This window comes from Symphalangus syndactylus, chromosome 7 (genome assembly GCF_028878055.3).
Source record: "Symphalangus syndactylus isolate Jambi chromosome 7, NHGRI_mSymSyn1-v2.1_pri, whole genome shotgun sequence".
NCBI classification, from domain to species: Eukaryota; Metazoa; Chordata; class Mammalia; order Primates; family Hylobatidae; genus Symphalangus; species Symphalangus syndactylus.
In genome coordinates, this window is record NC_072429.2 from 8,988,662 (window position 1) to 9,014,720 (window position 26,059).

Consider the following 26,059-nt stretch of genomic DNA (forward strand, 5'->3'; position numbering starts at 1 on the left):
TGGTGAACCTGGCACATTTTCATCTGTCCTAAAAGGCAGAAACACCACTCAGAAACAAGAACAGAAAGCCACCCTGCAGAATCCTGCCAGCTGTGTGCTCGGAGGAGGTCACAAGAGCTGCTCTCACAGACCCCACATGACACTCAAGAAAGGATTCCCAGGGAGGAGCAGAACCGCTATTACAAGACAGAAGAGGAGGAAGAAGAGTGGGGAGAGTATGGGGGTAGGGAGTGCTACAGCAAAGTTGTCAGCAGGAAGGCAAAAGCTGACAGTAACCTAAAGCTCAGGAACGAGCTATCTTTTCTCAAGAAATCGCAAAACAAAAACCTTTAAAGGATCAATTTTTTTTTACATTGTATATACAAACATCATTTGCTTTCAAATTGTTTTCTATTGTTTATATAGCATGTTGACTGATGACTGATATACTTTTCTATTTGTGAAGAGTTTGGGGAAGCTCTAAAGTTAGGGTGGATTACATCATAATTTCTCTTATTAAAATACTAAATTTTAGGTCTGGGGGCCCCGCCCCCTCCGGCCCCGATTCCCAGGGCTCCGCCCCTCGCCTCACATTCCCTCGGTTCCGCCCTAATCCGTTCCGCCCAGTCCCTTGGTCCGGGGATGGCCCCGCCTTGAGGGCCGTGACTCCGCCCCTCTCCGCTCTCCGTAGTTACGGAGCTGAGTGTCTCAACGATTGGGCTGAGTCGGAGACTTCCTTTCCTGATTGGCCGTGTTGTACGGCGGCTTCTCGCGCAGCTGAGGACCTGGAAGTGATGCCTAAAGCTGTGGACCGCGTGGGTTCGCCTCCTTGGGACTAGGTTTCAGCGGCCGCTGCGATGACAAAAATAAAGGCAGATCCCGACGGGCCCGAGGCTCAGGCGGAGGCGTGTTCCGGGGAGCGCACCTACCAGGAGCTGCTGGTCAACCAGAACCCCATCGCGCAGCCCCTGGCTTCTCGCCGCCTCACGCGGAAGCTCTACAAATGCATCAAGAAAGGTGAGGCGGACGCCGGCGTGGCCGGGATGGGGGCGCGGGTGGCTGAGCGAGGCCCCCGACCGACTCTTCTGTCGTTGCAGCGGTGAAGCAGAAGCAGATTCGGCGCGGGGTGAAAGAGGTTCAGAAATTTGTCAACAAAGGAGAAAAAGGGTAAGAACCTTCCTTCCTCTGGATTTTGCATTTCTAAACGTTAACGGAGAAATCTCTACTTAGTAGGTGCGCAGTAAAAAGGTTGACTCTGATCTAGCCCCATACACAGAAGCCAATCAAGCAGTCGGTAAAGTCCCTTTGGTACAATACCGGTACATCACGTGTACCAGCTCAAAGTGAATTCCAAAGTGAAGCGAATTGTGTAAGCCAAGTCCGTTAGGGTAGACCCACCTTCATTAATTCAGGAACCCTCCTCCCCGGCTCCGCTCCTTGCCTCAGATTACCTCCGGCCCCCGCCCTAATCCTCTCAGCCCTGAATCTCAGTCCTAGGGATGACCCCTCTCCAGCTCTGTATTTAAGGAACTGAGCGTTAACGTTTTTGTTTTTGAGATGGGTCTAGCTCTCACCCAGGTTGGAGTGCAGTGATGCGATCACAGCTCACTGCAGCCTCGTCCCCCTGGGCTCAAGCGATCCTCCCACCTCAGCCTCCCGAGTGGCTGAGACCACAGGCTTGCGCCACTACGCCTGGCTAATTGTTGTTATTGTTGTTTTGCAGAGACAGAGGAGTCTCACCATGTTGCCCGGGCTGGTCTTGAACTCCTGGGCTCAAGGAATTCTCCTGCCGCGGCCTCCCGAAGCGTTGGGATTACAGGCATGAGCCACCGCACCTGGCAGCCTTAACAATTGAATGTACTCTTTTTCAGGCACTGTGCTATGGGGGAAACAGTGACATTCATTGATCAGATAATGACACACACGCAAATAATTACACGTTGTGATCGATAGCCACGAAGGAAAATAACAAGAGTGCAATGATAATTACTTCATCACCCCACTTTTCTTAATGGCATTTATCAAAGTTTGAACCTTGTTTACATTTTTCTTCCCTTTATCACCCTCTCAGGCCAGATGGTAAGCGCCTTCAGAACAGGGCCTCCTTGCTTTATCCCAAGAAGTGAAACTGTAGGTGCTCAAGAGATCAATAATGTTGGGCAGACTCGATGCTCAACGGTATCTGACCTAGCTGGGGAGGGCACATCAGGGGAGGTTTCCCTCAGCAGGCCCATTTAAGCTGAGCTCTTAAGACACAGGGATTAATTTGGGGGTGGGTGGGAGGATCCTGCCAGAAGAGAGTGGGCCTTGGGGCAGGAGAGGGTCTGGTGAGCAGAAGTGCTACCTTCTTAGGGGGCCTTGTAGGCCACAGTAAATTTAGTTTTTATACTCAGTGCTTTGGAGGCTATTGGGGGTTAAAGCCAGGAAGTGACATAATTTTGATTATTTTTTACACCCTAAGATTTTTCTGACAATTGAAGGAAGGATTAGAGAGGTACAAGTAGGTTTGGGAAAGTTCAGGTAGTAGACTGCTGTAGTCCTGGAGAGGTGATGGTGGAGACAGAGTTAAAGGGGACAGACTTGAAAGGACTTTTAGATGTGGAGAATGGGGAGGTATTGACGACTTCTAGGTTTAGACATGCCCAGCTGGAGGGACAGAGGGCCCAATCTGAGATGTGAACAGTGGAGGGGGACCAGATTTGTGTAGAAAGATCACAAGTTTGGTTTTGGTTAAGTTTTTGAGGTGCTGTAGAAACACGACTTCCACCCCTCCCCACACCAGGAGAACCGTCAAATAGGCAGATGGCTATAGGGGTTTGGAGCATGGAAGAGAGAGGGCCAGGCTGGAGATAGTAGATCTGGGAGTTTTCAGCACATAGATGGCACCTGACCCCATGGCAGTGGCTCCGGTCAGCCAGGAAGAAGGTACTGAGAGTAGAGGGCAGCCGAGGACAAGGCTGTGAGGAACACTCACAGTTAAAGGCGCTTAACAGAAGGGGAGCCGGCAGAGAGCCCAGAGGAGCACTAGGAGTGTGGAAGAGTTCTTTCATTCGAGGGCTCTGTCCTTGTGTGTCTGCCTGTTATCCAGCATGGGAGAGCAGACTTTTCCTTCTGTGTCTTCAGGCTCCTGAGGCCCTTGCCCCCCAGTCTTGACACCTGGCCAGCTAGGAACCCTGGCTGAGGAGTCTCTGGCCAGCTTTCATTGCCTCACTGTCACTCTTGAGACAGAGCCCATGCTTCTTAGCCTGGTACTCAAGGCCTTGGGGGTGTCCCCTGCCAGACTCTCCGCCTGTGTCTGGTGCCATTCTGATTCTCCCACCACATGCTCTTCCCCTGCCCCAGCCCCTCCATGGGCTGCCTGACACGCAGTCATCCATCAGCGTGCTGTTCAAGTGTCACCCCCTGGTTGAACCGTTTGTTGACTCTCCAGAGAGCTGAGCTCATACACCTTGGCACCCATCCTGTACTTCACCTGTCTGAGCACTACATCACTTTGGTGGCACCTATATGTTGCCAAGAGGTAGAGATCACCCCCAAAGAGTGCACTCAGCAAACACAGTTTTGTCTCTATCCCTGAGACCCAGCCCAGGGCGGCACTTAATACTGAGAGGAGGAAGGAGCAAGCCAGAAATGACAGTGTTTTCTCTCCTTTCAGGATCATGGTTTTGGCAGGAGACACACTGCCCATTGAGGTATACTGCCATCTCCCAGTCATGTGTGAGGACCGAAATCTGCCCTATGTCTATATCCCCTCTAAGACGGTAAGGAGCACATGGCCCCCTGACCTTGCTCAGCACTGGGGTCTGGAATAGTCTGCCGTAGCAGGAGAGTGTGGGAAAGAGCCGGGAGTGCTGGAGCTAAGACAGGCCTGGATGGATTCTCGGCCCCATGTCTTCTTAGTTTTGGGACTACAAATAAGTTACTTCTTGCATTTCAGTTCCCATCTTGTAAAATGGGAATCCCAGCCCAGGCACTGTGGCTCACACCTGTAATCCTAGTGCTTTGGGAGGCCAAGACAGGAGGATCAGTTAAGGACAGGAGTTCAGGCCGGGCGCGGTGGCTCATGCTTGTAATCCCAGCACTTTGGGAGGCCGAGGCGGGCGGATCATGAGGTCAGGAGATCAAGACCACGGTGAAATCCCGTCTCTACTAAAAATACAAAAAAATTAGCCAGGTGTGGTGGCGGGCACCTGTAGTCCCAGCTACTCAGAGAGGCTGAGGCAGGAGAATGGCGTGAACCTAGGAGGCAGAGCTTGCAGTGAGCCGAGATTGCGCCACTGCACTCCAGCCTGGGCAACAGAGCGAGACTCCATCTCAAAAAAAAAAAAAAAAAAAAGGACAGGAGTTCAGGAATAACCTGCACAACAAAGTGAGACTCCATCTCTACAAAAAAATTTTTCTAATTAGCTGGGTGTGGTGGCACATGCCTGTAATCCCAGCCACTTGGGAGGCTGACGCAGGAGATCACTTGAGCCCAGGAGTTCAAGGCTGCAGTGAGCCATGATCATACACCACCACACTCCGGACTGCATGACAGAGTGAGGTCCTGTCTCAAAAAAAAAAAAAAAAAAGGTTGGGGGTGGATCTTGGGTACCTACAGTATCACTTCTTGGGATAAAGCAGGGAGAGGCCCTGTTCTGAAGGAACTTAACGTTTGGCCTGATGGTAAGAACCGAATAGTCACTGTGGACTATGAGAAAAAAAAGAGATAGATGTATGTGAACGAGCTTTGTAAGCTAAGATGCTTCACCCATGTTAGTCCGGTTAGGTGGGTTTAGGCTCAGAGGGACCTGTAGCTGTCTTATCTTACGTAGCAGGGGCCAGATCTGAGGCACAGGAAGTGGGGGTGGCAGGGACCGGGACAGCCCCTGCTGGGCTGGAGCCCTTTCATAGTTGCCATGTGGGAATGTAGGCCCTGTGTGGCTGGACCATGCCTTCAAAGTCTCATTGAGTTTAAATGATGGCAACCAATTCAAGATGCTTTTAAATAGAACATGGATGGAACAGAACATGGTTGTGGGCCACATTAGGCTGGTGGGTCATCAGTTGCTGACTTCCTGGCATACAGGTTGTACAGCCTTTTTTCCAAACAGCACTTCTTTCCCCTCTGTAGGACCTGGGTGCAGCCGCAGGCTCCAAGCGCCCCACCTGTGTGATAATGGTCAAGCCCCACGAGGAGTACCAGGAGGCTTACGACGAGTGCCTGGAGGAGGTGCAGTCCCTGCCTCTACCCCTATGAGGGGCTCTGGTAGCACCTGGGCACCTGCCGCTGGAAGCTGCTGGGCTGGTAGCAGGACGACTGGCTGTCCTCCTGCCCACCCACACTGACGGCATTTTCCCAGTTCCCCAAGGCACGCCTTCTTCCCAGGCAGCTCTGACAGCCCTTTCATGAAGGTAATGCCAGTCTTCTGTCCATCAGTGCCATTTCCTGTAGAACTAAAGGCTGTTCCAAGAATGTGAGGTGGGGAAAGTAAATGCTAAGACTAAAATGTGGTGAGGCTGTGGGTGTTTTCTTCAGCAGCAGCTGCTGGTTGGGCCGACGAGTTGGTGGGCAGGAAGAGTGAAGCAGTCTTCCTCACCAGAGAGCCCGAAGGACTCAGAGGGTTCCGTGCTAATGCTCAGCTGCCCGGGGCCAGGTGCTTTGGCTCAAGCTGAGAACTGATCCTGCTGCTACCCCAGCGTTTTCAGCTCCCTTTTCCAGGGTAGATGGGGGCTGTGAGGTAAGGCAGGGGGCCCAGACCCACTTCATGGAAGCCTAAAGCCCCCACATCAGGAACACCCCCATTCCTAACTTTCCCCCAGGAGCCTTAAATGCCACCGTGAAGCTTATGGAAGCAGTTTACCCACCCACACAGCAAATTTTAAATAGGAATATGAAGTAAAATGCACCCCCCAGGCTCTTAACATAATGGCCCTAGTAACCTAATACCTTCAAACATTTTAGACTTGGGGCCCCTTCCTGCTGTCAGAGGCCCTGCACAGGACTCAGTATACATAGTAGCCAAGCTCAGGCACCCTGGAATAAACTGGAAATAGCTTGGGCTTGAGGGTCAGATCTGGTTAAAACTCCAAGCTCTCTCCTTTCTAAGCTGTGAGCCCTGTTGTGCAAGTTACTTCCATTTTCCTGAATCCCATTACACGGATTTCTCCTATGGAGGTAGTAAGATCTGGCATGGGTATATGTAAAAGCACCTTGCCCGGGGTCTGACATCTAAGCTCCCCGCAGTCAGGGATGCAAGTTGGGTTCTTCCTGCCTGGACACTGGATACCTGCTGGCCATGTTTGCAGCAGCCACCAGGCCATGCCCAGTCCCTGTGTGTGGTAGACATGTGGTCATAATTTGTCAGTGAGGCTAAAGGTTGGCCAGGAGAAATGAGAAGGGCAGCAAATATATTTGTTCAAAGTTATAAAACAACGGCATTCCGTTCTAACTGGGACTATTTACAGTGGGAGATGGTACATACTGTTGAGGCTGTAGTGGGAGGAAGAGGTGGGCCACCGCTGGACACCCTTGGGCCGAGGGGCAAGGGTGGACATAGCATTGGCATGGCAGCAAGAGACTTGGCTGAGGGCAGGGGTGGAAGGATGTCTACTGCTGAAGACCAAGTCCCTTGCCACTCTGTCAGTTGCTAAGTCAAAGGCAAACAGAAACAGGAAGAGACAGCAGGAGCACAGAGGCCAGCATCTCCCTTTCCTTATGCCATGGAGCCAGCTGCCAGGTGTGGGCTGGTCCATCTCCCTCCTCAGCCTCTGCCAAAGGGCTGCTCCAGCCCTCCCCTCAGCGGAACTCCTCAGCCAGGCGCTCTGAAACCAACCATAGTCCACTGAAGCTGACCACCCTACTGAGACAGACCAAGGCTGACAGGTGAAAACCCCTTTCAACAAAATTCCTTCCAGGTAGGAATCAGAATATGATGCGTTTCCCATCTGCCGGGTTCTGCTCCATGGGACAGTAGGGACACTTCAGCCTGCAAAGGGAGGAGAACCGAGAACGTCTCAGGGGTGGCCAGTAGGAGAGCCAAGCCAAGGTGGAGGAGAGCACGGGAACTTACTTTCCTCCATTAATGAGCTTATTGAGTGCATCTCGGGAGATAACGTGGCCGCAGATGAGCTTGATGGGAGGGTTGGAATCTGACGTCTGCTGGCGGAGGATGGGGCAAGCGAACACGGAGTGGTACCAGCACTTCATGCCTAGTTCAATCTCAATCTGGGAAGGGCAGCAAAGGGGGTGAGTTCCACTTCCCGTCATGGCTGTCCTCCCCAGTGCCTCTTGCCCACGATTCCCCGGGCCAGGCCTCACCGGTAACTCGTCCTTGTGACTCCAGACCCCAGTGCACTGCCTCTGCTCGATCACAGCCTTGATGTTCATCAACACAGGCAGCGCCACACAGCCAGAGGCAAAGCTGCAGACAAGGAACAGGGGCTAGAGTGGCTCAGATCACAGCAGACAGGCAAAAAGGGCCAGCGCGCCATGCTTCAGCATGGACCTTGAGACAGGGCTGTACAATGATGCACAGTCAAATCGGTCCTCAGATCCCTCACATTGTTCTAAGGTGCCACATATGTACTTATGTATGTCTGACTCTAGAGACTCATTCTAATGCACCCCAAAATTTCAGAACCTACAGGGAAGACTTCCTATAGCTCTAGGGGCAGATATCTGCTCATCCTTATGACTGAAAAGTCCTTGGTGTGACTAGGGGACAGTGAGCAGTTCCAAAGGGCCCCAGCCTGCCTGTAGGATATACCCTGCTGTGTAGTCGTAAGACATCTTTATAATGGTGGCTATCAACTAGGCCGCCTAACAAATGGAGGTTGGGGTTCCGTTCTTGTGACAATTGCATGGGGAAGGGAGCCTAGTGGCTGGAACCTCAGATGCTGAATACCCCACAGTGCACAGGGTAGCTCTGCACAACAGAATCATCCTAAGGTGCTGATGTTGTTCTTGCTGGGAAATAACGTTCTATAAACTGAGTCCATGGTAACACATTAGATGAGCGTAGAATCAGTCCACACTATATTGAGGTGCTGTATTCAGACACCATAAACAGTCTAAATACAAAGTGACAACTGTCCACTGTGGTGGAGTGTGTGGCTCTGGGGTCAGGTTCAAGTGCCCATTATTCCCTGTGAGGCCTTGGGCAAATGAGTGCACATCTTGACCCTCCATTTCCTCATCTGTAGAATGAGGATAACAGTGGCTCTCCCTCCCAGGGTTGCTGTGAGCTCTGAGGGAGGTGTCTGAGCAGCAGTGCTGAATACATATTACTTAACCACTCACATCTCCCCTGAAGGCAAGTGGTGTTTAAGACATGAGGTCATGAGGAAGGCGGGCTGCAGAGGGGCGTGGGTTAGCTGAGAAGGTCTTGGGATGATCCAGGATGAGGTGCAAGAGAGGCAGGGACCTCAGGAGACCTTACGAAATGGGAACCTTGACCATGCCGCTGACCTCATGGTGACCTCGGGCCATAACTCTTTCTAGTCTCAGTTTAACTGTAAAAACAGGTAATTCCTCTCCTGAAGAATGACTAAGAAAGCCAGTTTCGGTCTCTGAAAGCACCAAGCACTGTTCCTGGCACATGACAGGGCCTTGGCAAAATGATGATTCCCTCTCTACCCTCCCACCTGTGCTGCCCTCATGGGGCTGCGTTGTACCTGACGCTAAGGGGGGACTCCACAGAAAGCCCCAGCAGGGAACAGGCGTCCCGGGTAAAGGTCTCACAGATCTCTGCCCAGTGGCTGTTGTCCAGCAGGTGGCAGTAGGGTGACTTCTCCAAGCCCAGCCGCAGGTACACCAGGCTGCCCATCATCACCTGGATCTCTACAAGGCAACCAGAGGGTGCAGCTCAGGGGGTGCAGGGCTCTGGGTCCACCCCCCAAGCGGGCAGCAGGACTGTGCAGCACAATATGCTGAGCCCGGCGGCTCCCAAGACCCTGAGCAGGGGTGAAAATGCCCTCAGGCAAATTTGACTGTAAAATCCATTGGGTGGAGGTCCAGGCTGCTTCTGCAGGACAAGAACAGGCATTACTAACACAGAATCAGGAATGAGGACAGTTCTTTTCCAGTTCTCTTTCCTCCCCAACTGCATCAAGGATCAAATAAGTCCTCAGGTTGGCACTGGTGTCTCCACACTAATCTCCATTTAGAGCAATCCCAGGTTAAGAGCTTTCAAGAGGCAGCAGTATCTAGCTAAAACTTAAATCATGGCTTGGGGCCGGGCGTGGTAGCTCATGCCTATAATCCCAGCACTTTGGGAGGCCGAGGTGGGTGGATTACATGAGGCCAGGAGTTTGAGACCAGCCTGGCCAACATGGTGAAACCCCGTCTGTACTAAAAAATATAAAAAGTTAGCCAGGCGTGGTGTCAGGCACTTGTTTTTTCTGTGTGGGTTTTTTTTTTTTTTTTGAGACAGAGTCTTGCTCTGTCGCCAGGCTGGAGTGCTGGAGTGCAGTGGCGCAATCTCGGCTCACTGCAACCTCCACCTCCCAGGTTCAAGTGATTCTCCTACCTCAGCCTCCCAGGTAGCTGGGACTACAGGTGCCTGCCACCACGTCCTACTACTATTTTTAGTAGAGATGGGGTTTCACCATGTTGGCCAGGATAGTCTCGATCACTTGACCTCATGATCCACCTGCCTCGGCCTCCCAAAGTGCTGGGATTACAGGCATGAGCCATCATGCCCGGCCGGTGTCATGAATTTGTAATCCCAGCTACTTGGAAGGCTGAGGCAGGAGAATCGCTTGAACCTGGGAGGTGGAGGTTGCAGTGAGCCGGGATCACACCACTTACTGCACTCCAGCCTGGGCAACAGAGTGAGAGTTTGTCTCAAAAATAAATAAATAAATAATAAATAAAATCATGGCTTAGTTTTCATATTTATTTTGAGATAAAATTTAAAATAATAAATATGAGTGGAACTAAAAAAACAAGTTAGTACAGGTTACTACTTGTAAGCATAGGTCAAACTCAGATTCCAGGTTTGGAAATTCTAGCACGACAGGAAGACTGCTCAATTGAGTCTTTTTTATTTTATTTTTTGTAGAGATGGGAGCAGGGGCAGGGGTTCGCCATGTTGCCAAGGCTGGTCTCCAGCTCAAGTGATCCGCCTCTTGCTTTGGCCTCCCAAAGTGCTGCAATTACAGGCAAGAGCCATCGCACCCAGACAAGTCTTTTTTTTTTTTTTTTTTTGAGACGGGGTCTCACTCTGTCGCCCAGGCTGGAGTGCAGTGGCACGATTTCAGCTCACTGCAAGCTCCACCTCCCGGGTTCATGCCACTCTCCTGCTAGGCTGACACTACAGGCACCCGCCACAACGCCCGGCTAATTTTTTTTGTATTTTTAGTAGAGATGGGGTTTCACGGTGTTAGACAAGATGGTCTCGATCTCCTGACCTTATGATCCGCCCATCTCGGCCTCCCAAAGTACTGGGATTACAGGCGTGAGCCACCGCGCCTGGCCTTTTTTTTTTTTTTTTTTTTGAGACGGAGTCTTGCTCTGTCACCCAGGCTGGAGTGCAGTGGCGCAATCTCGGCTCACTGCAAGCTCCGCCTCCCGGGTTCACGCCATTCTCCTGCCTCAGCCTCTCCGAGTAGCTGGGACTACAGGCGCCTGCCACCACGCCTGGCTAATTTTTTGTATTTTTAGTAGAGACGGGGTTTCACCGTGGTCTCGATCTCGTGACCTCGTGATCCGCCCGCCTCGGCCTCCCAAAGTGCTGGGATTACAAGTGTGAGCCACCGCGCCCGGCCTTTTTTTTTTTTTTTTTTTTAAAGGACTTTTCTATAGGCCAACCAGGTCAGGGAGGCACACGAGGCAGAACAGGCGGGATGGGCATGGCACACTCTGAGTGTGGTGTGGCGCATAGCAGGCACGAGGACCCTGGGTGGTCTGCGCTGAAGCTATAAACTAAAGGTATGGCAGATGTGAGAGAGGAGGAGCCTAGAGTTCATCCTGGACACAATGAGGGGTCAGAGAAGTTTCTAGTTGGGGAGAGGCATCTGTGTAACAGACAGCCCCACATGGGCGCAGGGACTGGCAGCCTGATGTAACCCACCACATCCAGAAATGTGTCAGGCCAGGCAGCACAACCCCAGCCGCCTGGGCACTCACCCCGCTGGTGCAGCCGAGCAAAGGGCTGGAAGTGCCGAGCATAGCTGAGGGCCTCCAGCTGCTTCTCGGGGCCTCCTGCCAGGAGGCGGATGAAGTGCATTCGGTGCAGCTTGAACTCCAGGGAGCTGTTGAGTTCCAGCAGGCGCTGCCTGTGGGAGACGGCCCATCTGGGAAGAAAGGGGCCAGTTTAGTGTAGAGCTGGTGGGGGCTACGACCTGAGAGCCAGGACCTGAGAGGAGGGCCCCAAAAGCCTGTGTGAGGCTCTTGAGACAGGGCTGGAGGCAAGTCAAGTACATCTGGGTGAACTGAAGACCACAGTCAAGCCCTGTGCCCTGAGAGGTCGGAGCAGAGTGCTGCTGGCCCACCCAAGGGCCTCCTTACTCCAACGCAGGACCCAGGTCTTGTTCGTGCAGGGCTTCCAGGATTCGATTCAACTCTAGGAAAGGCTGCTTGAAATCCAAGTCCACATTCAGCGTTGATTCCTACAAGGAGAGAGAGAAGAGATCCCACCACTGGAAGATGGTGTTTCCAAAGTTCTCTGCTATGCACATAATAGAAGCTCACCCGCCAAAGACAGGTCAGAGAGAGCTGGGCTTTGCTTGAGGAGCTTGGTCTCCTGCCAGCCACTTGGGCCTCTCTTGTTCCCATCTCAGTCCTGGGGAGGCTGAGTATGACATGCTGACCTCCAGAGTGCAGACTGCAAACCCCACCCTACAACCGTAGCAGTGGAGACAGTCCCCAGGCTACGTGCTGAGTTGCATGGCGAGAAAATTACTCCTCTTCAATCCTCCTAGTACAGTAGGGAAAATCTTTACTTTTACCACCAGTGTGTCTTTAACACCTAACAAGTACTACTTTGTCATTTCACTCATCTCCCTTTTCAATAAAGGGATATGAGGCCTCAGCTCAGAACCCTGGCTGGCAACCAACTCTAACTAGAAATGAGTAACTTCTCTTCTCATCACATACGTTTTTAAAGCTACCTTCTACTTCTGGCAGAGGTGCTGATTTCCTTTAGGAAATAAACGGATTTGAAGAATGGCAGGGACTTCATATAGTGAAAACTAGCAGGTGAAAGGCAGAGCAGGCAGGTTGTCAAGAGCCCACCCGGCCCGGCTGTACCTGGCACAGCTCCTCGGCCACGCTGAGCATGCCCTGCTGGTACAGGTGTTCCACGATGGCCATCTGCAGGATCTGCTGCTGGTGTTCCCGTGCATCCCACACCGCATCTGACACAACACCACAGATCTCAGAGTCGAAGTTCTGACGAAGGAGGAGAGACAGGGCCTGGTGATGCGGGCACTCTTGCCGGCTCTCCTTCGAGTCCTTGTACATCCCGGCTTCAGGGTACTCCCACCCCAGACCTGGAGCCGGCCACATGCTCACCCTGTCAATGGCTTTGCCCACTCGGGATACACTGCTGTGAATGTCCTTATGGTCCGAAGCCAGTTTCTGCACCGTATCTTTGATCTTCCGGCAGCACTGTGACATCACCAGAGAGAGGGTGGCTGAGAGAGGGGTCCCCTGGAGGGCTGCAGAGAAAGTAGAATAAGGACAGAGGAGGCAGACTGGGGCACCTGCCTTGGCAGCAGACCTTAGCTCTGCCTCCTCTATTCTAAATGCCAGCCCCGTAGCCCAGGAGGCAGCCCTGAACGCCAGGGTGAAAGAACTAGCTTCTCTTCCAGGTTCTGCCACTTTTTAACTGTCTGACTTGGAACTGGTCAGATGGGAAAAGCCAGTTCACCTCTGGGAGCCTTCATTTCCTCATCTGTGAAATTATAGGTTGCTGTGAAATGAAGATGACTTGGCACTTACTATGGGTCAAGTGTTTATTTTAACTCATGGACTATAGCATGCATAGGATTCTGTTTAACTGCCAAGTTAAACATAGAGTTACCATATGATCCAACAATTCCACTCCTAAGGATATACCAAAAGAAATAAAAACATATGTCCACACAAAAACTTGCAAGTGAATATTTATAGCAGCAATATTTATAATAGCCAAAAGGTGGAAACAACCCAATGTCCATCAACTAGTGGAAGAATATAGCACATCCATACAGTGGACATTATTCAGCCATAGAAAGGAAGGAAGTGCTGATACAGGCTACAACATAGATGAGCCTTGAAAACATTGTATTAATCAAAGAAGCCAGACACAAAAGGCTACATGTGGTATGATTCCTTTTATATGAACTGTCCAAAATAGGCAAATCTATACAGACAAAAAAGAGATTAGTGGTTGCCAGAGGCTAGGGAGAGGGAGGAATGGAGAGATAGTCAATGGGTTAGGTTTCTTTTGGGGGTGATGAAAATGTTCTGAAATTAGATAGTGGTAAAGATTGTACAACTCTGTAAATGTGCTGAAAACCACTGAGTTGTACTTTTTTTTTTTAAATTTTCATCTATGTATGTATGTATTTATTTATTTTGAGACCAAGTTATGAGACTGGCTAATACCTGTGTTTTTGGTAGACGGGGTTACCATGTTACCCAGACTGGTCTCAAACTCCTGGACTCAAGCGATCTACCCGCGTCAGCTTCCCAAAGTGCTTGGATTACAGACATGAGCCACCATGCCCATCCAGAGTTGTACCTTATTTATTTATTTTGATACAGAGTCTTGCTCTGTCGCCCAGGCTGGAGTGCAGTGGCTTAATCTTGGCTCACTGCAACCTCTACCTCCTGGGTTCAAGCGCTTCTCCTGCCTCAGCCTCTGGAGTAGCTGGGATTACAACAGGTACATGACACCACGCCCAGCTAACTTTTTGTATTTGTAGTAGAGACAGGGTTTCACCATGTTGGCCAGGTTGGTCTCGAACTCCTGACCTCAGGTGATCCACCTGCCTCGGCCTCCCAAAGTGCTGGGATTACAGGCAGGAGCCACTGCACCCAGCCAGAGTACTTTAAAAGAGTGAGTTTAATGGCAAGTGAATTATAGCTCAATTCTTAAAAAAGACATAGGAACCAGGGACTCCCTCTGGTCAGACCTAAGACAATCTGAACATTACATTAAGTAACTGTAATGGATTATAACCTATTGAATAAGAATATGAGTGTGAAGTGATAATAATGAAAGGAGAAGGGAAAGCTTCTTTTCAGTTGAATGCCAACTAATAAATGTATAAAGAATGACAAAGCAGGAAAAATCACCATGTTGCAGACAGCTTAGTAATAATTCACACAACAATCATTAATGGATACTAAAACTAGTAGGCTAAAATTTGGTAAAGAGCAGGACATTTATATGGTATCAAAGTATCTCCCCACAAACCACTTTTTTTTTTTTTTTTTGAGACAGTCTCGCTTTGTCACCCATGCTGGAATGCAGTGGCACGATCTTGGCTTGCTGCAACCTCCACCTCCTGGATTCAAGCGATTCTCATGCCTCAGCCTCCCAAGTAGCTGGGACTACAGGCATGTGCCACCATGCCCGGCTAATTTTTGTATTTTTAGTAGAGACGTGGTTTTGCCATGTTGACCAGCCTGGTCTTGACCTCCTGGGCTCAAGTGATCCGCCCACCTCAGCCTCCCAAAGTGCTAGGATTACAGCCCACAAACTACTTAGTGATTACAAAGAAAAATTAGGAAGTTTACAGTGGAAAAACTTAGCAGCTACCATCTTAACTAAGTGATCAAAGTGAAAATCAGGCCAGGTGCAGCAGATCATAATCCCAGCACTTTGGGAGGCTGACACAGGAGGATCACTTGAACCCAGGAGTTTGACACCACCCTGGACAGCATAGGGAGACCCTGTCTCTACAATAAAAAAAAAAAAAAAAAATAGCTGGGCCTGGTAGTGTACTGCTGTGGTCCCAGCTATTCCTGAGGCTGAGGTGGTAGGATCACTTGAGCCCAGGAGGTCAAGCCTGCAGTGAGCCAAGATCGTGCCACTGCACTCCAGCCTGGGCAACAAAGTGAGACCCTGTCTCCAAAATAAAAGTGAACAACAGCAATAATGCAATAAACCAACATCTTGTGTCTTCCAATGTGATGCACTGAGAAACAAATCACTTCTGAAGTACTGCCAAAAATGCAAACCCTAAGTAATGAGAAAACATCAGACAACTCCAAATTGAGAGACGTTCTGCAAAATAATTGGCCTTAATGCTTCAAAAATACCAGTGTCATGAAAGATAAAGGAAAACAGAAGAAATGTCTCAGATTAAAAAAACTAAAGATTAGACAGGAGAAACTAAATGCAGTGTGTGATCTTGGATTGGTTCTTGGACTGGAAATTAAAATGCTTTATGAAAATTCCTGGAACAGTCGGGCATGGTGGCTCACACCTGTAATCCCAGCACTTTGGGATGCTAAGGCGGGTGGATCACCTGAGATCAGGAGTTCGAGACCAGCCCGGCCAACATGGCAAAACCCCGTCTCTACTAAAAATACAAAAAAAAAAAAAAATTAGCCAGGCATGGTGGTATGGGCCTGTAAACCCAGCAACTTGGGAGGCTGAAGCAGGAGAATCTCTTGAACCTGGGAGGCAGAGGTTGCAGTGAACCAAGATTGCGCCATTGCACTCCAGCCTGGGCAGAGAGCAAAACTCCGTATCAAAAAAAAAAAAATTCCTGGGACAATGGCAAAATTGAAACGTGGACTACGCTGGCTGGGTGTGGTGGCTCACACCTGTAATCCTAGCACTTTGGGAGACCGAGGCAGGCAGATCACTTGAGGTTGAGGCAGGCAGATCACTTGAGGTCAGGAGTTCGAGATCAGCCTAGCCAACATGTCAAAACCCCATCTGTACTAAAAAATACAAAAATTAGCTGCAGGTGGTGGCATGCGCCTTTAATCCCAGCTACTCAGGAAGCTGAGGCACGAGAATCGCTTGAACCCGGGAGGTGGAGGTTGCAGTTGAGCCAAGATCATGCCACTGCACTCCAGCCTGAGCAACAGTGAGACTCCATCTCAAGATAAAAAAAAAAAGAAATGTACTATAGTTATTAGGTAATATTGTATCAATGTTTCATTTCTTGGATTTATTTATTTATTTTATTTTTTGAGACAAGTGTTGCTCTGTTGCCCAGGTTGGAGTGCAGTGGCATGACCTCGGCTCACTGCAGCCCACCACCACGCCCAGCTAATTTTTGTATTTTTAGTAGAGATGGGGTTTTGCCATGTTGGCCAGGCTGGTTTTAAACTCCTGACCTCAGGTGATCTGTCCGCCTCGGGCTCCCGAAGTGCTGGGATTACAGGCGTGAGCCACTGCACCTGGCAATTTCTGGGTTTTAATAATCGCTGTTTTTATGTAGGAGAATGCCCTTGATTTTAGGAAATACACACTGAAGGCTTAGGACTATGTTATCTACAACTTATTTTCAAATGGTTAAAAAGTCATGATCATGGCAAATATGGCAACATATGAGCAGCTGGTGAATCCAAGTAAAGGGTATATATCAGTTCTTTATACTATTCTTGGAACTGGTCTGTAAATTTGAAATTATCTTTAAAATCTTAAAAGCTAAAAATAGGCCAGGCATGGTGGCTCACACATATAATTCCAGCACTTTGGGAGGCTGAGGCAGGAGGATCACTTGAGCCCCTAGGAGTTCAAGACCAGCCTAGGCAACAAAGACACTGTTTCTGCAAAAAAAAAAAAAAAAAAAAAAAAAATTTATAAAACGAAAAAAAAGTTAAAAATAGAAAAGTAAGTTGAAGACAAAACGTACATGGGAATCATCTCAGGTGAATTAATGATTTGTTGGGCTTTTGGAAGTAGCTCAGAGACTGTCATTACCCGGTTTCAAGGAGGCCTAGAGATGCAGGTACCAACATCCTCATCATCGTCCTTCCGGGTCTCCCATGTCCTCAGGGAGGCTGTCGCAGGGCACTTTCAAGGGTGGCCACCCACCTGCGCCGGCCAGCTCAGCCCGCAGCTGGTCCACGTAGTGCAGCAGCTCCTCCAGGCTCTGCTCACAGTGCTGCCCGTAGGTCAGGAACTTCTGCAGGACCTGGTCCAGCTCTCTCTCCACGCATGCACACTGCTCCATGGTGGCCTCAGCCTGGGGAGGGTCAGCTGGGTCAGGCCCCATCTGGGCCACGGTGGCATGGCAGGCAGGGTGCCCAACCACCTCTTCAGATCCCTCTCGCCATTCCCACATCATGTATCAATGTTCCATCCCATCTCCTCACTCCACTGGGGTGCCCAGTGGAGGATGCAGGCTGGTGTGAGGACGAGGTTTTTCTTAATCATGGTGAGAAAATTATTATTCCATTTTCAACTCTTCTCATGCCTTAATCTTTGTTCATCTCCCTTTTAAATCAGAATAGAGAGCAGGCCTCACAGAGCCCTTAGCTGGCAATACTATCTAACTACAAATCCATATACTGCATAATGTCATATTACACGTATGTATTTTCTTTTCTTCTTTTTTTTTTTGAGACGGAGCCTCGCTCTTTCACCCAGGCTGGAGTGCAGTGGCGCGATCTCGGCTCACTGCAAGCTCCGCCTCCTGGGTTCACGCCATTCTCCCGCCTCAGCCTCCGGAGTAGCTGGGACTACAGTCGCCCGCCACCACACCCGGCTAATTTTTTTTTTTGTATTTTTAGTAGAGACGGGGTTTCACCATGTTAGCCAGGATGGTCTCGATCTCCTGACCTCGTGATCTGCCCACCTCGGCCTCCCAAAGTGCTGGGATTACAGGCGTGAGCCACCGCGCCCGGCCTGTATTTTTTTTTGAGACAGGCTCTTGTTCTGTTGCCCTGGCTAGAGTGCAGTGGCACAATCTCAGCTCATGGCAACCTTGACCCCCCAGGCCCAAGGATTCTCCCCCTTTAGCTGGGACCACAGGAGTGTGCTTCCACACCTGTCTAATTTAAAGCTTTTTTTTGGTAGAGATGGGGTCTCCCTGTGTTGCCCCGGCTGGTCTCAAACTCCTGCGGCTCAAACAATCTTTCCACCTTGGCCTCTCAAAGTGCTGGGATTATAGGCATAAGCCACCATGCCCGGCCCATGTATTTTTATAGAGTTACTATGGCCACATTCTTACAGTCAGAGGAACTGCTTTTCCACGTACTATAGTAACATAAGCCATAAAGGCTGTCCTTGAGTGGCTATTTGGAAACACAGCTTGGGGAATAACTGCCAACCATGCCAGCCTGACGGGCTTGCCCACCACTCCTGCCTCACCCTCACCCGCTGCGCACCCGAGGACAGGCACAGAACCTTTGCTCTCTCATAGCTCCGTGCCCTGGTACATGCTGCTTCCTCACCTGGCCTGCTCTCCATCACCCTTACCTCCTCGAGTACTTGAGAGGCTTGCCCATCACTTCTGAGTTAGCTCAGACGTCAGCGTCTTCAGCAGCTGTCTCTAGCCTGTGCCCACCTAGCTCCCTCTACTCTCACTTTCACCCTTCTATTTCCGTTTTGGTCACTGGGCCTGCCTCCCCAACCAGACCAGCACCTCTCTTGCTGCAACACGACCTTCTCTCCTCATTATACCATTGAAAGAAAGTTGGCTTTTCTTGTCCTATCTCCTCTCCCTACCACTGGGGCTTCCTTCTATGTCCTTTCTACCCTGGGCCATTGCTCCTTTCCATTTCAGAGCAGCCTTTGACACTGAACACGTGGGCAAACCTCAGAATGTCTGTGACAGAGCTGATCTAGCCCAATGCCCATTCTCAAGAAGGGTACGGAGGAACATCCAAGAGAAAGAGAATCTTATGTTCAAGGTGACCACCAAGATCCTCCCAGTTTCACAGGCTCTCTTCACTCATTCCCTCATTCCCACAAGCACGAGTCCCAGCCTCAGCACCTTGGCCCATCTGTAGCCACTGTCTCCCAACCTGACAGGCAACAAGTGACAGTGAAAAGGCAGCCAGGGCCTTGGGGGCTGTGTTTCTTCCCTTTTTCCTTACAGCTAATGCTATTACACTGGAACCTATAGTCACAGAGTCCAGAAGCTATGCCACCCCACCCCCCACCATCCCCTCTGAACAAACACCCTGCAACTGAACGTGACCCATTATGGCAAAATACAACAGGGTCTCCTATCTGAAATGATGTAATTATTATTATTGCTATTATTAACAGCTGACATTCCAAATAGGAGCCTGTTATGTGCCAGGCACTGTTCTAATGACTTTGCATACATTAATTCATTTACCTAATGCTCACGAAAACACTATGAGGTAGGTACAATGATTAGACCCACTTTGCAGATGAGAAAATGAGACACAAAGATTAAATCAGTTGCCCAAGGTGAGGCATCTGGGAAGTGGAAGAGCTGGGAACTGAACCGAAGCCAGACAGTCTGGCTCTGGCCTCAGAATCCTTCTCTAAGTACTTCACATCACAGGCACTGCCAGGACCAGCTTCACAGGCCACCGTTTCACCAGGAAAGGAAAAAGCAAATATCTGTGTTGGAATGAGTGTACAGCAACCATTAATGATGACAAGAAACAGAAAGTTAACCACAGAGCTCACGAGAATGATCAACTGGGGAAGATGGCAGAACACCAGAATGTTGGCCAAGAGTGTCTGGGAACTAGAATCACAATTTATCAAAAATAAACATGGTTCAAAAAAGCCAGGACCTCACAAAGGTCAAACAATCCGGCCCTGTCAGACACCAAGAGCTACCAGGCTTATCAAAGGCAAACTCAAATCAGCATCTTGAAATTGTATTTACTACACTTGATCTCAGCGAAAAGGCTGAGAAGCGATAAAATTGTATTTACAAAGCTGAGGAAGGAGATGGGTACAGGACTGCATTGTGTCAAGGAGTAGGAAACAATCTAGGGACCTCATCACTGGAGGAATCAACTAAGTAAAATGTGGGGGATGCATCTATGGAAACCTGCGGAGCATTTAGAAACTGCATCCCAAATATACCCAGGGCAACATCAATAAGATCCACACATGGCACTGAGGTGGAAAAAAATGAGGTCTAGCAGAACCCATTTATGTCAATTAAAAATATATGCATATAGGCTGGGAGCAGTGGCTCACACCTGTAATCTCAGCATTTTGGGAGGTCAAGGCAGGCAGACTGCTGAGCTCAGGAGTTTGAGACTAGCTTGGGCAACATGGCAAATTACCTGGGCATGGTGGCACACGCCTGTGGTCCCAGCTACTCAGAAGGCTGAGGTGGGACAGAGGATTGCTTGAGCCCAGGAGGTCAAGGCTGTAGTCAGCCATGATTATGCCACTGCATTCCAGCCTGAGCATCAGAGCGAGACCCTGTCTCAGAAAAACAAAAAAACAAAAAGAAGATATACACCAAACACATCAGAATGGTTTCCTGTGGTAAGAAGAAACGGGAGAATAGGGACAAAAGGGAATATAAATACAAAGGAGAAAAAGGCCCTGCGTGGACCAGTTAAATGTTTCATGAACTGAGGAGTGTGATTAACTCAGTAATTTTTTTTTTTGGAGACGGTCTCGCTCTGTTGCCCAGGCCAGAGTACAGTGGTGCTATCCTGGTTCACTGGCAACCTCCACCTCCCGGGTTCAAGCAATTCTCATGCCTTGGTCTCCCAAGTAGCTGGGATTACAGGTGCGCCACCACACCTGGCTCTTTTTTTTTTTTTTTTTCATTTTTGTATTTTTAGTAAAGACGGGGTTTCGCCGTTTTGGCCAGGCTGGTCTCGAACTCCTAGCCTCAAGTGATCCACCTGCCTTGGCCTCCCAAATCACCGGGATTACAGGTGTGAGCCAAATCACCCGGCCAAATTTTTAAAAATAAAATAAATGAACTGAGAAAACAGAACTGTTTGTGGGTATTCTATCCAAAAAATGCAGGAGGTTAATTCAGTCTGTCCAGAGCAAGCCACTCTGCCTGAATCATAGTCAGTCATCTTCACCAGGCGCAAGGAATTGTGTTTGTCTTTGACAAACTTCATGATTAATAGAAGTACTGATGATTGAAATTTCATGTCCACTGGTCCTACGCCTTCCTCCCCAAGGTCTCACATATACAGAAATTATCCACCAGGATGACCCTCCAAAACACACACCAGATCCTGTTACCTTTTGCCCAACACTACCACGGTTGACATATAAACCCTTTGCAATTATGTATTTGCTTCCTTTGCACAAGTTGTTCCCATGTTTAGAGTGCTCTCTGCACTTCTTTGTATAGAGTACGTAAGCTGTAGTTAAATTATCACCTCCCCTTGAGCCCTCAGTGAAATCTCCCTGCCTCTTTTTCTGCTTCATAACCTGGCAAGAGTGGCCATACCACACCCATCTGAGTCCTCAACTACTGCAGCACAGTAACAGCCTGTCCACGTTGGCCTCCTCCATTGGTCTGTGAGCTGCTCAATGGCTGGAATGTAGTCTTGTCCTTTCTCCCCCTCAGTGCCCAGACTAGGGCCTGGTCCGTGGTAGATGCTCAGTAAACATTTGTTGATTGGGGCTGGGCGCGGTGGCTCACACCTGTAATCCCAACACTTTGGGAGGCCGAGGCGAGTGGATCATGAGGTCAGGAGATCAAGACCATCCTGGCTAACATGGTGAAACCCTGTCTCTAGTGAAAAAATACAAAAAATTAGCTGGGCGTGGTGGCGGGCGCCTGTAGTCCCAGCTACTCGGGAGGCTGGGGCAGGAGAATGGTGTGAACCCGGGAGGCGGAGCTTGCAGTGAGCCGAGATCGTGCCACTGCCCTCCGGCCTGGGAGACAGTGCAAGACTCCGTCTCCAAAAAAAAAAAATTTGTTGATTGGCTGGGCGCAGTGGCTCACGCCTGTAATCCCAGCATTTTGGGAGGCTGAGGCGGGTGGCTCACCTGAGGTCAAGAGTTTGAGACCTGCCTGACCAACATGGTGAAACCTCGTCTCTACTAAAAATACAAAAATTACCCAGGCGTGGTGGTGGGTGCCTGCAATCCCAGCTACTCGGGAGGCTGAGGCAGGACAATTGCTTGAACCTAGGAGGTGGAGGTTGCAGTGAGCCAAGACCACGCCATTGCACTGTAGCCTGGGCGACGAGCAAAAACTCCGTCTCAAAAAAAAAAAAACCACATTTGCTGATTAAATGACACATCCATTTCCTAACCTTGCCCTAGACAGCCTGAGCTCAAACGCGTAGGAGTGGGTAGAAAGAGACATGAGTAAATATTAAAATCTCCAGGGAGGCATGTATGGAGGTTTATCCTGGAGTATTTAGCATCCTGAAACAAGGGGCTCCTGTGCAGGGAGAAAGGAAGTTTGAGCAAATCATAAAGGTCCCTTTTGCCTGACAAAGATTAGACAACCTCCATTGATCCAATTCTTAACGCACTTTTTTTTTTTTTTTGGTGAGGCAGGGTCTCTTCAGTTAATAGGGTTGCTTAAAAATTAAAAAAAAAAAAAAAAAAAAAGAGAGAGACAGGGTCTCAATCTGTTGCCCAGGCCAGAGTGCTGTGGTACAATCAGGGCTCACTGCAGCCTCGACCTCCTGGGCTCAAGTGATCCTCCCACCTCAGCCCCCCACCCCAAGAAGCTGGGACTACACAGGTGCACCATGTAGTCCCCTCATGAACACTCCTGAGTTCATGACACATTTAAGTGGTCCATGCGGGGCCTTTTCTCCTTTGTATTTATTTATGTATTCCCTTTTGTCCCTATTCTTCCCCTCTCTCCCCACCACACCTGGCTAATCTTTTTGTTGTTTGTTTTTGAGACGGAGTCTCACTCTGTTGCCCAGGCTGGAGTACAGTGGCATGATCTTGGCTCATTGCAACCTTTGCTTCCCAGTTTCAAGCGATTCTCCTGCCTCAGCCTCCCAAGTAGCTGGAATTACAGGCACCTACCACCACACCCGGCTAAATTTTGTATTTTTAGTAGAGACGGGGTTTCACCATGTTGGCCAGGCTGGTCTTGAACTCCTGGCCTCAAGTGATCCTCCCGCCTTGGCCTCCCAAAGTGCTGGGATTACAAGCGTGAGCCACTGTGCCCAGCCTAATTTTTTGGAGAGACAGGGTTTCACCATGTTGGCCAGGTTGGTCTTGAAGTGCTGAGCTCAAGCCATCTGCCAGCCTCAGCCTCCCACAGTGCTGGAATCACGGGCGTGAACCACCGTGCCCAGCCAATTCTTATGCTTTTGCAGCCGCGACCTCCATCCACTCTCTACTCTACATGTCACTCCTCTGCTTAAAACCAAAAGATTTCCACTGTACTTGGAAAAAACTCCACATTCTTTTCTATGACCTAGACTCTATGTGAGCAAACCCCAACTCTCGGACCTCATCCCCTACCACTCTTTCCCTTTCTTACCATACTCCAGCCACACTAGCTTTCTTTCTGTTCCTGGACTATACTCTCAGTTGATTTCTGCCCCAGGGCCTTCGCACTGGCTGTTCCCGCTGCCTGGACCACTCTCTTCCCCTATCTTCCTATGCCTGCCTCCTAATTTGGGTCTCAACGCAAATGTCACGTCTTCAGAGATGTTCTGCTAGACCACAGTATCTAATGCTGACCCCTCTGCCCCACCCTCACACCAGTTACCCTGTCATATCGCCCTCTTCCATTTTTTTTACTACACAGTCCTACTTGAAGTTTCTAATCTTTCTTTTCTCATTAACCAAAACTGGAGGGAGGAAAAAGCCCATCATTTTCCCTGGACAGCAGCGCCTACTGGGAGTTTCACCCTCATTAACATGCAAACGACAGGCAAACTCCTAGTCATCCTTCCAAAGACCCTGCTCCAAAGCCCTACCGAGCCCGGTGCGCACCTGCTCACTTCCGACCCCGCGCGGGCGCACGAGGACGGGACGTTTGAGTCCGAGCAACTCCCCTGGCTGAGGCGGCTCTTTGGGGGCTGGGCCGGGACCTATGAGTCTGGGACTCCAGCTCCCGGTCCAGGGCCGACAACTGCGAAGAGAACAAGCCCAAGGGCAGATTGTTCTGGGCTTAGTCGTGGGTAGCAGGGGTTCTAGAGAAGGCTGGGGCCCGGGAGGCCGGCCGAGCTTTCCCCGCCGCGCGCCTCAGCTCCGCCGGCTGCTGTGCCCGCCCTCGGCCCGCACCTGCCGGATCCCAAGCCCGCACGCTCTCACCTAGCCCCGCAGCCCCAGCCCCGGCTTCCGGCGCCGCTGTCATCGGAACCGGAAGCCGCGGCGAGCGATCGGCGGCCCGGGCCCGCCCATTGGCGGTTTTGTGGAGGGGTGGCCGTCCCACGAGCCGGCAGCTTTGCGCCTGGCCGCCGAGCCTCCCCGCCGCGCGTGCCGAGTGGAGTCGCCCGCGGGAACCGGGCGGCGGCCAGAAAAGCGCCTGTAATCCTCTGGGGGGTCGCGCCTGGTCGCCTCCAGGTTCCGAGTCCCTCTGGCCGGCCCCGGGCCCCCTAGTCGGCGGAAGCCCCTGGCCGCGACCGGTCCTCGCCGGCGGGCGGGTTCCCCACCCGGCAGAGGAGGCGTCGGCCTCGCACTCAACCCAGCGTCCGACTCCCGGGTCAGAAGCCCCAAGCCCCAAGTGGTTACGCCTACAGCGCTGCCCGCCCTGCTCAGTGAGGGCGGCGCGGGGGCCGTGAGGGGCAGCGGCTGGGCCAGGTGCGCACTGGGTTCAGCCGGGCTTTGGAGCAGGGTCTTTGGAAGGATGACTAGGAGTTTGCCTGTCGTTTGCATGTTAATGCGTGTGAAACTCCCAGTAGGCGCTGCTGTCCAGGGAAAATGATGGGCTTTTTCCTCCCTCTAGTTTTGGTTAATGAGAAAAGAAAGATTAGAAACTTCAAGTAGGACTGTGCACAGGTTTAGGGATCCTGGACAGAGCCTAGAAATCTCAGGAGAACTGAGAGCTCTTGAAATATCAAGTGATGCTTAAAAAAAAGAAAACTCCAGGCCAGGCGCGGCGGCTCATGCCTGTAATCCCAGCACTTTGGGAGGCCGAGGCGGGCGGATCACGAGGTCAGGAGATCGAGACCATCCTGGCTAACACGGTGAAACCCCGTCTCTACTAAAAATACAAAAAATTTGCCGGGCGTGGTGGCGAGCGCTTGTAGTCCCAGCTACTCGGGAGGCTGAGGCAGGAGAATGGCGTGAACCCGGAAGGCAGCGCTCGGAGTGAGCCGAGATGGCGCCACTGCGCTCCAGCCTGGGCGACAGAGCAAGACTCCGTCTCAAAAAAAAAAAAAAAAGAAAAAGAAAAGATATAAAACCCCGGCTGGGGCGGCTCATGCCTGTAATCCCAGCACTTTGGGAGGCTGAGGCGGGCAGAACATAAGGTCAGGAGTTCGAGACCAGCCTGGCCAATATGGTGAAACCCCGTCTGTACTAAAAATACAAAAATTGGCCGGGAATGGTGGCGGACGCCTGTAGTCCCATGGTCCCAGCTACTCGGGAGACTGAGGCAGGAGAATCGTTTGAACCCGAGAGGCGGAGGTTGCAGTGAGCCGAGATCGTGCCATTGCACTCCAGCCTGGGCGACAGAGCGAGACTCCGTCTCAAAAAAAAAGAAAAAAAAACTTCTTTTTCCCGACTCAGCCTTGCTGGTCCCCTTAGCGCGAACTTAATCTGCCCACTGGGTATTCAACAGAATTCGGTTCTGCGGAGGAGGGGGTCCAGCTCTACCCGGCCACCATGTGTTGGTCGCTGTCCTGGGGAAGGGGGAAGGGGAGAAGATGGGAGCTGCCCATCTGCCCTAAGGAGGAAGGGTGAGGGTTAGGAAGGAGGAGAGAACAGTCATTGACCCCAAACCCAGGTCCAGACTGAATCTTTTCTTTTTTCTTTTTTTGAGATGAAGTCTTGCTCTGTTGCCCAGGCTGGAGTGCAGTGGTGTGATCTCGGCTCACTGCGACTTCCACCTCCCAAGCTTCGAGCAATTCTCCTGCCTCAGCCCCATGAGTACCTGAGATTACAGGCATGCTCCACTGCACCCGGCCCCAGATTGAATTTTCTATCCCAGACCCTCTGCTCTGGAGGGAAAGAGTAGAGAAGTCCCCACTCCTCCTCAGGCCTCAGCTGGGATTAGGAACAGCTCTGGAGAAAAAGCCAGGTCTCTGTGTTGCCGACTTCTGCTCCCTTTTTGGTTGGGCCTCATTCCAGGCCATCCT

The 26,059-nt window shown here is 50.7% G+C and overlaps 2 protein-coding genes across 10 annotated transcripts; one reads left to right on the plus strand and one right to left on the minus strand.

The window, feature by feature from the left end:
* Positions 1-641: 641 nt before the first annotated feature.
* NHP2 (NHP2 ribonucleoprotein) lies at positions 642-5,468 on the plus strand. Of its 3 annotated transcripts, XM_055285059.2 has the most exons (6): positions 699-996; positions 1,077-1,146; positions 3,635-3,740; positions 3,917-4,025; positions 4,330-4,348; positions 5,093-5,468. In XM_055285059.2, exons 1-6 carry the CDS (start codon positions 837-839, stop codon positions 5,133-5,135), a joined length of 507 nt encoding a protein of 168 aa, XP_055141034.1. In that variant the 5' UTR covers positions 699-836; the 3' UTR covers positions 5,136-5,468. The 3 variants fall into 3 exon arrangements, with proteins under 3 accessions (XP_055141035.1, XP_055141034.1, XP_055141036.1); XM_055285060.2 differs by lacking the exons at positions 3,917-4,025; positions 4,330-4,348 and having other exon boundaries at positions 642-996; XM_055285061.2 differs by lacking the exons at positions 3,635-3,740; positions 3,917-4,025; positions 4,330-4,348 and having other exon boundaries at positions 703-996.
* Positions 5,469-6,352: 884 nt separating this feature from the next.
* RMND5B (required for meiotic nuclear division 5 homolog B) lies at positions 6,353-24,607 on the minus strand. Of its 7 annotated transcripts, XM_055285043.2 has the most exons (11): positions 24,072-24,607; positions 23,751-23,889; positions 16,950-17,100; positions 12,476-12,621; positions 12,212-12,352; positions 11,471-11,571; positions 11,090-11,256; positions 8,635-8,800; positions 7,280-7,382; positions 7,032-7,186; positions 6,353-6,947 (listed from the first exon to the last, which is right to left on the minus strand). In XM_055285043.2, exons 3-11 carry the CDS (start codon positions 17,086-17,088, stop codon positions 6,884-6,886), a joined length of 1,182 nt encoding a protein of 393 aa, XP_055141018.1. In that variant the 5' UTR covers positions 17,089-17,100; positions 23,751-23,889; positions 24,072-24,607; the 3' UTR covers positions 6,353-6,883. The 7 variants fall into 7 exon arrangements, with proteins under 7 accessions (XP_055141018.1, XP_055141020.1, XP_063499184.1 ...); XM_055285045.2 differs by lacking the exon at positions 23,751-23,889 and having other exon boundaries at positions 24,072-24,564; XM_063643114.1 differs by having other exon boundaries at positions 23,751-24,123.
* Positions 24,608-26,059: the final 1,452 nt, after the last annotated feature.